This window comes from Hylobates moloch, unplaced genomic scaffold, assembly GCF_009828535.3.
Source record: "Hylobates moloch isolate HMO894 unplaced genomic scaffold, HMol_V3 SCAFFOLD_4, whole genome shotgun sequence".
Lineage (NCBI taxonomy): Eukaryota > Metazoa > Chordata > Mammalia > Primates > Hylobatidae > Hylobates > Hylobates moloch.
In genome coordinates, this window is record NW_026652279.1 from 13,404,935 (window position 1) to 13,418,060 (window position 13,126).

The window sequence follows — 13,126 nt, forward strand, 5'->3', positions numbered from 1 at the left end:
GTATTTTGTTAGAGTTGTCACTTAAACTATAAGAAAATACCAAAAGAAACTTTTGTGGATTCTGAAGCAGTAGAGAAAATTGAAAAATAAATGAATACGAATAGTAAGATGGTAGTTCAGAACTTAACTACAAAGAAGTTTGAAGGTTAATTTATCAACAGTGGAAAAATCAGGCCACTATGATCTGTGTCCCCAGCTTAGCTAGAAGAAAGGCATAGGTCCTAGAAAGATTCAGAAAACGAAACGATGCCAAGATTTTTGGAGGGGAGGAGGGAGAGAGAGAAAAAAAACAGAGAGCGAGGGGGGGGGGCACATCTCTTAGTGACAAGTTATCTGTGACATTCCACTGGAAAGAGTTCTAGGCCCAGAGAGAAATGGAGGAATGAAGATTATGATACTGGCATCCCTACAAGGGTCCGATTGGCACAACAAAACCAGCCTTTCCTCCAGGCAACAGAAAACAGCCTCTTCTGGATGCAGAATAGCAGAAGGTAGAAGGGGCCAGTCCAATCTTCTCTGGTTGTTCCAGCAGGTGCAGGGGCAGCATGAAATTGTATGCTCGAGGAGAACAAATTTTGTATTTTTGGGGCCAGAATTCAAAAGTGAAAATTCTGGAGGAGAGATGATAATGGTCTGTATAATTTATATGGTCATCCCCAAGGAAGCGGCAGCATCTGTGCTCCAAAAGAATCAAGCACGGCTGGCCTGCTGTTTGCCTCATGGATCTTTGCGCTGGCTGAAAGGTCACATGTGTCTGAATGTTTGGAAGCGTATTACCGAGTTGTTTGTTTGTTTCTGTCTTCCCTTTAAACAGTTTGGTCTCCTTCTGGGGAAAAGAAATAATGTGAACAGAGCAAACACACACACGCTCTGAAAAACGCTCTGCCCCGGAATCCAATAAAGTCAGATTTTCTAGGGCAAGGAGAATCTTAAAGAGGAAGACCTTAGCTTTTCTCACAGTTTCATCTCATGCTGAGTCCTGAATAATATGTTAAAAAAAATTACAGTAGTGCTTCAGTTATGTAGCAATGCTAAAATTGGCTTCCCTGGTTTACAATGAAAGAAAATATAGTTAAGAATTCCATCTTGTCTAGTGTCCTTACAAATTCCCCTCTCTAAAATTCACCTATGTCAGGATTGCCTCAATGAAAATAATATTATCTTATGCCTACTTTGTGTATTTGTGATATAATTATTCTAAGCCTTATGCGCTGTGCCGGGGCATCGAAGCCTTCACCTTGCTGGCATAGTCTTCCTCAAGCTCTCTACAGGGCTGGATCTTCCTCACCCTACAGGTCTCAGCTTAAATGTCACATCCTGCTTTCCTCTCCTCCTCCTTCAAAATTAATATCTAAAATCCCAGCTTGTTTCTTTTTTTTTTTTTTTTTTTGAGACGGAGTCTCGCTCTGTCACCCAGGCTGGAGTGCAGTGGCGCGATCTCGGCTCACTGCAAGCTCCGCCTCCTGGGTTCACGCCATTCTCCTGCCTCAGCCTCCTGAGTAGCTGGGACTACAGGCGCTGCCACCACGCCCGGCTAATTTTTTTTGTATTTTTTAGTAGAGACGGGGTTTCACCGTGTTAGTCAGGATCATCTCGAGCTCCTGACCTCGTGATCCACCCGCCTCGGCCTCCCAAAGTGCTGGGACTACAGGTGTGAGCCACCGCGCCCGACCCCAGCTTGTTTCTTGATTTATGCATTTATTGTCTGTCTTCCCTAGAAGTAAGCTCCATGAGACCAGAGACCTATTTTGTTCATTTCACATTCCTCAGTGGCAGACAGTAAGCACTTAAATATTTGAGCCAATGAATGAACAAACGAATGATGAAGTGACAAGATCGCTCTGCCATCCAGGAGACCCTGTGTCCTTTGTCCTTCCTTTCCTTGACATGATATAATGATAATGACACTGAATTCAGAAATGAGAGATTCTAGTGGAAATGAAGGCTCCAATGACAAGAGTGTGGGCATGTTGTACAGGCGTTTATAGAAGCCACCGAGAGATGTGGGAGGAGTTCCAAGGAAGCAGGCTGAAGATTATGATACTGGCATCCCTGCAAGGCTCCAGTTGGAATGTCTGGCGGGGGGTCAGGGGCGAAGGGGAGTGTCTGAAGCCACCCTCAGGGTCCCCACTCACCTGGAAGTCCACCAGTGCCTGGTCCTACATGACAGGACAAAGGGCAAAACCTGAAGAGAGGCTTGGGCCTTTGGTGAACTCTGTGTCTCTTGGTTCAACATATGTACTTACACATGTTCTTTTAGACATAAAGGTTCAGCTGGACTCCAGAGTCACCAAGACCTTTTAGTTATGTGAGCAGACAGATACACAGAAGATCTTTCAGAGTTACTTAAAATTGGAAACATATGCCATAGGGAATAAAGCCAGGCAAATATCATATTCAGAATTGAAACACATAATGCATAACTATAAAATAATGCAAATGTAACACACACACACACACACACACACCCTGAATTTATGTTTCCACATGTGTGTAGTACGTTTGAAAGTAGTCACCTTGAGGGTCGCTGCACTTATTCCAACAATGATTCCATTCATCAAACCACATTTGGATCTCCCTTTTTGGAATTTCCATGAGAAAATTAAGACAGTGGTTAAAACACTGCCTCTTATGGCAGATTTTATCCATGTGGCTCTGTTTGATTTTTGAAAATGACCAAACAGAAATTCAGAGCATGTCTTAGTCTTAGAGGGCAACCAAGTGGGTAATTCCTGGTATTCTTCTAAAATAATGAAGCCTGGTTTTCTTGTCTGGTTCAGAAAGTAGCTTTAAAGGCAATACTCAAGAGTGAAATTCAAAAGAAGATGTTTCACTGGTAGCATCATTGAACACACATATAATTCTCCAAGGTAGGAAATCTTGACAGACAACATTCTTTGGAATCTATAACATGTAATATATTTATTTTAAAATTCCATGTGATTGCTTACAGAATAACCTTTTATGGAAAAAGTAGCTTACAAATGCATACAACCCCCACTACTGAATCATTATGTGTTACACTAAGGAGCTGTATGTTTCCATTCTGGTATCTCACATGAGAAATTAAAATATAATTTCTGTTGCTTTTCAGTCAGTCATAAGCAAGATCAGACGAATAGGAGGTAGACTGTTGTAAACACAATGAATCACTTGTTTTATAAAAGTCACAAGACTGCATAATTATAATTTTGTTTTTTTAATACTTTTTACAAATAATGAATGCTCAAAGAAGAAAATTTAAAAAAAAATAAGCTTAAGTAATAAGTAGCAAACACCTATAATCCCATCATCTATAAATAATCAAGGTAAACATCTGGGTGTATATCCTTCCAGACCTTTCTGTATTGTGTGTGTTTGTGTGTGTGTGCACTGTAGATAATAGACTTGGGATGCATGGTCTGTTCATCCACTTACTAGCTGTGGGACGTTGGGCAAGGCACTCTATGCCCCTGCTCCATCATCTGTAAAATGAGAATAATGATGCATGCCTTGTGCATTGTTGTAACAATTGAATGGCAGGAGGAACATAAAGCTCATAGCCCCAGTGTCCAACACATAGTCAGTACCCAAATTAATTATATCAATGTTATCATTACGTAATCCGGAAGGCAGCTGTTTTCACTGGAAATTATATTGCGTGTGAGCATTCTCTTTGACATTACTTTAAATTCTATTACAAAAGCATAATTAAAACTTTGAGTTTTAATCTGTTACTCAGAACTGTTGATGAGTTGTGAAGTAGAAAAAGTTGTAGCCTGACATGAAGAGAGTGACATTAAAGCCACTGATAACAGTTAAAAAAAAATACATATTCCCTGGGTTTCATCATGAAACCAATGGAATGAGCATCTCTGACAGTGGGTTCAGGCACAAATATGTTAATATGAAAAAAAGTAATGTCTGGAGACATTTGTCATAACTGGGAAGAGGAGGGAGCATTATACTGGCATCTGGTGGGTAGTGGCCAGGGATGCTGCTAAACATCCTATAATGCACAGCACAGCCCCCACAGCACAGAATTATCTGACCATTTGAAATATCAGCAGTACTGAAGTTGAGAAACTTGTCTAATCCTAAGCGTTTTGTGATCGCAAACAAGTCAGTCTCCCTAATGTTGATGGTGACGTTCATGGAAGCTCATGTTTCCTGAGCACCAATGTCAAGCACTGTGCTGAGTGCTTCCCACAGGTTATTTTGGTTTATGTTTCCCGACAGTCCTATGATGTAGTCTCTATCATCATCCACACTTTATTGGTGAGAAAACAGGCCTATGAAAATTAACTTTGCTCCAAACCACACAGCTAACAAGTGGTTGAGCTCTAGTTGGAGCTCACATCATTCCATTGTTGAGCCCACATTCCCAACTCTAGCACTCTTCTGCCTTGCTCTGAGCTTCCCCATGTCTGTAGTTATTTATGGAGATATATTATAATCCACAGTGGTAGAGATTCAACCTCACATGCCAGCTCCATTGGCATTTTAGCAGAAGCCTCGGATATCATGTCAAGAAAGATTGTGTGGTCTGGATGGCTCAACAGAAAGAAAGCCATGATCGATTATTGATGTTTGCAATAGGCGTGGGTGGGGAAAGTAGTGGTATTTGTGCCACATATTTGCCATCCTTGGACCAGATGATCTTTATTTAAAGATCTTTCCAAGAGCCAACCACCAATGTTCCTATTTCTTCCCCCATATACAGCCTCAATTCTTGGCCAAGAGCCACTTGCAGATATGTGCTCATCAAAGAAAATCTAGGGCTGAGTAGTCTATTGCAAGGGTTTTATTCAATACACAGTTTTCGCTGGTTGCAGGAAAACTGCTGAAAACTCTCAGGTCCTCGCCTACGTAAGACAGAAAACATCAAAGTTTGTGAAAATCACAGCACACCTCCACCCAGAGTCAAAGCCAAGAACAAACAACTTTGGGGGTTGGACTGATTTCATAAAATAATCTGAGTGACTGAAGTGGAAAACAGCAATGACTATGAACTTTAGGGAGGCCAAAAAATAATCTACTACATTTTTTTAAAATTATGCAATGTTTAGCAAACTGAGATCACTGCAAGAAAAAAAAGAAAGAAAAGGAATCACACAAACTTTACTAAACAAAGTCACATACCAACAAACATTTAAACCACTGTAACCAAGATGAGGAACTGAAGCTTGTTTTTAGTTACAGAGATCTGAGGGATGGGGGTGGAAAATAAACAAAAATCCAAGAGGAAAATCATTAATAAGATACTCCAAACTATTTTCCCACAAATAATTTCTTTAAGAAAAAAAAGGCAAGCTATACTCCATGTTTTTTTTTTTTTTTTTTAAAGGCCAATCTCCTGCATTCCTATCCAAATAAAACCTCTTCAAGCAGTCAGCCGAAAAAAACTGAAATTCCATTATCATAGCATTATGTCTGTGGGGTACCACTTCAGAAAATCCTCAAAAAAGAGCTGCGCAATTAATATAGGACTCTGTAATGAAGGGGAAAAGAAAATTTAAAAAAAAACAACCCACCCAAAAAGAAACTACAAGAAAACCTGGATTTACATGCTTGCAGTGTATAATTTCAAGAGCTTCCTGTTTACTAACAACAACAACAACACACACACACACACATACACACAAACCACCCACATCAAATTTTCCAGGAAGTTAGAGATTTAAATAAAACATTTGGACTTCTTTAGTAAAACAAATGTAATTTCTTCCTAAACCACCTCTATTACTGATGGATGAAGTGGTGTAGCTTTTATTGAAGGAGTAGAAAGCTAATTCTAGAGGTCATATTTCTCTCTGCCTGAAAGATTCCAAGACGTGGAGATAAAATAACAAATAATACATCAGTTTTTCATATCAAATAAGCTATTTTTTATCAAATCATCTTAAAGCAAAATAATCCGTCTCTGCAACACGAAGTCAAATAAGTATTGAAAACTTTAAGTAAGATCGATTTTGCAAATGTCAAGCTTAAGGCAACTCAGCAAGAAATCACAACAACTGTACTAAATTATTTACATTCATGACATCTTAGCTGTGTCTACAAGGCACCAAAACAGTGTGATGAAAAGTAAAAGTCAGTAATTGCCCAGATGTTATGTCTAGTCACCAACAGCTGGAATTTCCTCAGTATTTGCTCTCTCTCCCTTTCTCTCTAAGCGTCTTTGGGAGTTTGCTAAGAGACCTTTTCCCACCACTCCTCTCTGTGGCTTCACTCTGCTTTGGCCTTCATGAGTCCCTTTTCAGCCGAGTTGCTCCTGGACTTATATGTTGACAGCTCATAGTGCACTGGGATGGAACCGAATTCTTGTCTCTTGGAATTGTCTGAATTTAAAAATGCCTTTTCTATTAAGTCAAAGCCTGTAACTCTGCCGTGATCATTCTAAGAGTTAAAGGAAGCAGAATCACCTCTATAGCCACACCCTTTTCTTCTCTTCCAAATGTTCTTCTTATCTCAACCTACAGAAATGGCTTCTCTTGTAAGTAAAGGCTACTCCCCTCTCAAATCAACATCTTTAATGGCAAGAAGGCAGAATGAGAGTTCTCCAAACACCCTTCCACCTCTCCCCAAGCCTTCTTTCAATAATTCACTTTTATCTGGAGTTCCTACCCACAATGAAGCCACCATCTTTGCATCCAGAGAGTAACAGGACAGCATGCTTATGATAAGCTATAAAGTCACACAGCCCTGGGATCTAATCCTGGTTCAGCCACCTTATGACTTGTGTGACCTTGGGCAGGTTACTTCCCCTCTCCAATCTCCGACCTCCTTGATCCACATCTGTGGATTGGATACATGCCTCACACAGTTATTTGAGGGTTGTGGTAGCTCAAGTTTTCTGAGAAGCAGACACCAAGAAGGGATTACATGTGCAAGAGATATACTGGAGAAAATGTCTGTGAGGGAAAATGGAGCTGAAGGAGGCTAAAAGAGTGTCAGACCACAAAGCTGCTCTGACCGCAATGAGGGAGAAAGGATTTTGAGTTGGGAAAGTCTTAGGTTATGGTGCAATTCCATCAAAGTTTCAGCAAGGTCAATGAAGCATCCTGGAGCCAAGTCACTTGTGTCTCATGGTAATGGGCCCACATTAGTATTCCTGTGACACTCAGACATTGGTCTGGAGAAGGCTGTGGGACGCACGGCATTGGTGCAAACACAGTGGTGAATTCAGTGTGCAGCAGATGAGACCACTGGTCACTATATGCTTCTGTCAGTAGGAAATCTGGGAAGGGCTTCTTCATGGCCACCACCAGGATTAAATATAATGATGAACCTGAAGCTCCTACCTCTACCTCAGAGTAAGAGTGGCATAAAATAGGGGTGATGGTGATGACAATGATGGTGACTCACTCTTCCTATTTTACTAAAGTTCTTTGACTCTGACTCATGGTTTTTATCCACACATGTTCTGCCATCATGCTGTGAGGCTGCAAAATCCTTGTTAATGAGCTAATCTGGTGTATCCGTGTTCTCCTGTACTCAATTGACCTTCCCTTCCAAACACTTCAGCAAACACCTACTTGGCAATAACCTACATTTTATCATCACCCAAACAATCAAGATGAATCTTATGATCATCCTAGCTGGATGAAATATTCCCAATCTGGATGACATCCTCTCCATCTGGAGAGATATTCTAGGTTACTAATGTAGGAAGAAGGGACTGAGACAAAGCCTGGAAGATGCCCTGAGTGGGGGACACAGAGGTGGGAGTCCAGAAAGGCCAAAGTGGCTGAAACTCACAGGGCAGAGTATGAGAGGAGAGAGCTAACTGGAGAGGGTGCTCCAGAGACTTCCAATGAGTCCCTTGATTATTCAGCTGAGACCTGATCAGTTATGCATGTAAGGAAACTGTCCAAAGTCTGGGGGAAAAAAACACACCCAAAAAGATTAGAAAGAACAATTCCTAGAGAGCTCGCAGATGGCCAGAAATAGCAGATGATCCCTATAGCCAGCGTGGAAAACCTGATAATTCACAAGGCATCAGGTAGAGTATTCAGAAGAGTCTTGCTTCAAGAGATGGGAAATAAATAGCCCTAGATCAAATGCTGACCTGGTCCCACTCGACAACGCTTAAAAGTAAGACCCACGGCTGGGCGCGGTGGCTCATGCCTGTAATCCCAGCACTTTCGGAGGCCGAGGCAGGCAGCTCATGGGGTCAGGAGATTGAGACCATCCCCGTCTCTACTAAAAATACAAAAAGTAGCCAGGTGTGGTGGCACGCGCCTGTAGTCCCAGCTACTTGGGAGGCTGAGGCACAAGAATTGCTTGAATCCAGGAGGCGGAGGTTGTTGCAGTCAGCCGAGATCGTGCCACTGCACTCCAGCCTGGGTGACAGAGCGAGACTCCGTCTCAAAAAAAAAAAAAAAGTAAGACCGACTAAAAACAAACTGCTCCCAAGGAACTTAACCTTGTCCCAGAACAAAGCATGAGAATGTTTACAGAAATAGGAAAATATCTAGAACCCAACAAGGTAAAATTCACAGTGTCTGGCATCCTATCAAAAATTACCAGGCATGTAAAGAAGCAAAAAAATAGGACCTAAATTGAGAAAAATCAAAACCAACTCTGAAATGACACAGATGTAAGAATTATCAGATGAAAACATTAAAAGTTATTATAACTGTGTCCCAAGGGAAATTTTTAAATATTTTGAATTGGATAAAAATAAAATACAACACATCAACATGTGTTGGATACAGCGATAGGAATGCTTGGATGGAAATTTATAGTATTAAATGTTTATTAGAAAAAGAGGTCTCAAACCAGCAATTTAGCCTCCAACGTAAGAAACAACAAAAATAAGAGCAAAGAATCCCAAAGCAAACAGAAGAAATACCTAATAAATGAAATAATTCTGTTTTCTGAAAACAGAAAACAGAAAAAAATCAATAAAACAAAAGCTGGCTCTTTGAGAAGATCAATAAAATTTATAAACCACTAGCCAGACTGACAAACAAAAGCAGAGAAAAGACACAAATTACCAATATCAGAAATAAAAGGTGTTATCACTACAGACTTTACAGATACTAAAATTCTAATAAAAAATACTATGATAATTATTTGCACATGAATTTAAAAACTTAGACATAATGGACCAGTTTCTTAAAAGCAGCAAACTGTCAAAATTCACCCAAGAAGAAAAAGGTAACCTGAGTAATCTTACGTTTTTTTTTTGAATTGAATTCATAGTTAGAAATCTTCCCTTCGCCACAAAAAAAGCCAAACAAACAAACAAACAAAAACTCCTCCAGTTTCAGATCATTTTACTGGCAGCTCTACCCAACATTTAAAGATGAAACAAAACCAATTCTAAACAATCTTTTCCAGAAAATAAGAGGTGGGAATACTTCCCAACTCATTCTATGAGGCCATCATTAACCTGATGCCAAAACCAGACAAAGACAGTACAAAACTACCCTTGTGAATGTAGCTGTAAAAATCCTCAGCAAAATATTAGCTAATAAAATCCTGCTATATATTTTTAAAAATACATCACGATCAAATGGGGTTTATCTCAGGAATGCAAGGCTATTTAATACGTAACAATCAATGTAATCACCATATTTAAGGCCTAGAAATACCACATGATCATATAATCGAAGCAAAAAACACTTGATAAGCTTCAGTATTCATTTATGATTAACAAAACATTTGGCACACTAGGAAACAAAGGGAACTTCATGCTTAGTGGTGAAAAAGAGAATGCTCTTCCCCTAAGATTAGGAACGTGACCACTCCTATTGAACATTATACTAGAAGTCCTAGAAGGTACAATAAAGCAAGATGTCATATTAAAAGACATCCAAATCAGAAAAAAAGAAATAGGTCACATGGTGGCTCATGCTTGTAATTCCAGCATTTTGGAAAGCCAAGGTAGGAGGATCACTTGAGGCCAGGAGTTTGAAACCAGCCTAGGCAACAAAGGGAGACCCTGTCTCTACAAAAAAATTAAAAATTCACCAGGCATGGGGGCACACACCTGTGGTCCCAGCTACTCAGGAGGCTGAGGCAGAAGGATTGTTGAAGCCCAGAAGTTCAAGGTTGCAGTGAGCTGTGATCCCACCACTGTACTCCAGCCTGGATGACAGAGCAAGACCCTGTCTCAAAAAAAAAAAAAAAAAAAAAAAAAAAAGGAAAGAAAGAAAAGAAAAGAAGAAATAAAACCATGCCTATTCACAGATAACATAACTGTCTATGTAGAAAATCCCAAGAAATCTATTTTTTTAAAAAAACTCTTAGAACTATAAGTAAATTTAGTATTACCATAGGATTCAAGCACAGCATACAAAAATCTATTATGTTTCTATAAATTAGTAATGAACAATTAGAACTCAAATTTTTTAAAATCCCATTTAGAATAGCTCTAAAAAAAAAGGAGGAAGTAATAGTTAAGTGTAAATCCAGCAAAACATGTACAGGATACATAGGGTGATAATCACAAAATGCTAATGAAATAAATCATAGAAAACCTAAATAAATGAAGAAATATACCATAGTTATGAAGTGAAACACTCAAATTTGTTATGATGTCAATTTTTCACAAATTGATCTATAAATTTAGTGGTATTCCAATCAAAATCCCAGCATAATTTTTTAGAAGATAAGGGCAATGTGATTCTAAAATTTATATGGAAAGGCAAACTAAAACATCAAAAGCAATTCTGAAAAAAGGAGAATAAAATTGGAGGACTCACACTACTGATATTATTATTATTATTATTATTATTATTATTATTATTATTATTTGAGATGGAGTTTCGCTCTGTCACCGAGGCTGGAGTACAGTGGTGTGATCTCTACTCACTGCAACCTCTGCCTCCCAGGTTCAAGCGATTCTCCTGCCTCAGCCTCCCAAGTAGCTGGGACTACAGGTGCGTGCCACCATGCCTGGCTAATTTTTGTATTTGTAGTAGAGATGGGGTTTCACCATGTTGGCCAGGCTGATCTCGAACTCCTGACCTCAGGTGATCCACCTGCCTCAGCCTCCCAAAATGCTGGGATTACAGGTGTGAGCCACTGCGCCCAGCCCACACTACTGATCTTAAAACTGATTACAGTACAACCCTACAGCATTTTAGACAATATTGTAATGTCTAAGAACAGACACATAGACAACAGAACAGAATAGAGAGTCCAGAAATAGATGTGGCCAGTTGATTTTTGACAAAGGTACAAAGGCAATTCAATGAAGAAAGGATGGTTTTTCAATAAATGATGCTGAAACAAATTGACATACATAAGTTAAAAAAAAAAAAGGAGCCTCGGCTGGTGCTGAGGTTAACACCTGTAACTGCTTTGGGAGTCTGAGGTGGGAGGATCACTGGAGCCTGGGAGGTAGAGGCTGCATTGAACAATGATCTTGCCACTGCACTTCATCCTGGACAACAGAGTAAGACTCTGTATCTCAAAAAAACAAACAACAAAAAAGGTACCTCTGCTTTACACCTTATAGAAAAATAAATTCAAAACGGATCACAGATCAAAGATCATAGATATAAAATGTAAAATGACAAAACTGTTAGAAAAAGAGAGGAGAGTAGCTTGTGACCTTATGTTAAGCAAAAAGTTTTTAGCTATGAGATCAATAGCCATATCCATATCAGAATAATTGATGTACTGAATTTCATCAAAATTCAAAACTTTTGCTATGCAAAAAACCACGAAAAGACAAGCTACTAAATGGGAGAAAGTATTTGGAAATCACATATCCAACGATGGACTTGTATCCAAAATATGCGAACAACTCTGAAAATGCAACAGAAATAAAAGAATCCAATTTCAAAGTGAGCAAAAGGTTTGAACAGACACTTCACAAAGTGGATGGCAAAAAAAGAACACGAAAAGGTGGTGAATGTCACTGGCAATTTGAGAAATGCAAGTTAAAACCACAATGAGAACGGAGCAGGGAGCGGGGAGCAGTGGGCAGGGTCTGGTGCGGGATGGGAAGGGCAAAGACTGTCAATACCAAGTGCTGACAAGGATATGGAACAACAGAAATTCTCATACCTTCATGGTGGGAAAGCAAAATGATACAGCCACTCTGGAAAACAGTTTAACAATTTCTCTTTTCTTTTCTTTTCTTTTTTTTTTATATATAAGAGACAATGTCTTGCTCTTTTGCCCAGGCCCAGGTACAGAGAGATAATCATCACTCACTGAAGCCTCAACCTCCTGGGTTCAACTGATCCCCCCACTGCAGCCTCCAGAGTATCTGGGATTACATGTACAAACTACCATGCCCGGCGAACAACTTCTTTTAAATGTAAAGATGAATTTACCCAAAGGACCCAGCAATCTCACTCCTTTAATATTTACTTTAGATAAATGAAAACTTACGTTCACATAAAAACTCATACAAAAAAAGTTTATAACTTAATGTCACTGAACTTTACACTTAAACATGGTTAACTTTAATGTTATATATATTTTACTTCAATAAAATAGAAAAAAAACACACCTCTGCTTTCTGAGAGGAAAGAAAATGTTTATAACAGCTCTATTTATAATTGCCCAAAACTGAAAACAACCCAAATGTCCTTGAACAGTGAATGGATAAACCACCTATGGTACATCCATACCACAGGACACTACTCAGTGATGAAAAAGAACTATTAATGCACCTAACAACTGGGATGAATTTTAAAGGCACCATGTTGAGTGAAGACAGGTAACCGGAAAACGTTACATAATATGTGATTTTATTTATGTGACATTTTGCAGAAGGCAAAATAATGGGGATTGAAAACAGCTCATTAATTGCTAGAAGTGGGGCAGTTTTGACTACAAAGGGGTAGCATAAGCGAGTTTCTGGGGGTGATGACACTGTCCTGTATCCTGATTGTAGTGTTGCCTCTGTGAAGCTATGCATGTGATAAAACTCATAGAACTTGGCCAGGTGCGGTGGCTCACGCTTGTAATCCCAGCACTTTGGGAGGCCGAGGCGGGCGGATCACGAGGTCAGGAGATCGAGACCACGGTGAAACCCCGTCTCTACTAAAAATACAAAACATTAGCCGGGCGCGGTGGCGGGCGCCTGTAGTCCCAGCTACTCGGAGAGGCTGAGGCAGGAGAATGGTGTGAACTCGGGAGGCGGAGCTTGCAGTGAGCCGAGATCGCGCCACTGCAC

At 39.8% G+C, this 13,126-nt stretch overlaps 1 protein-coding gene across 1 annotated transcript in view; it reads right to left on the minus strand.

Moving 5' to 3' along the window:
- Positions 1-9,851: 9,851 nt before the first annotated feature.
- The window catches only part of EIF4E3 (eukaryotic translation initiation factor 4E family member 3), a 122,355-nt gene continuing 119,080 nt past the window's right edge, over positions 9,852-13,126 (minus strand). Inside the window, exon 7 of the mRNA XM_058437163.1 lies at positions 9,852-10,097. Within this exon, the coding sequence (XP_058293146.1) occupies positions 10,036-10,097 (62 nt within the window). The 3' untranslated portion in view covers positions 9,852-10,035. The remainder of the gene's footprint in view (positions 10,098-13,126) is intronic.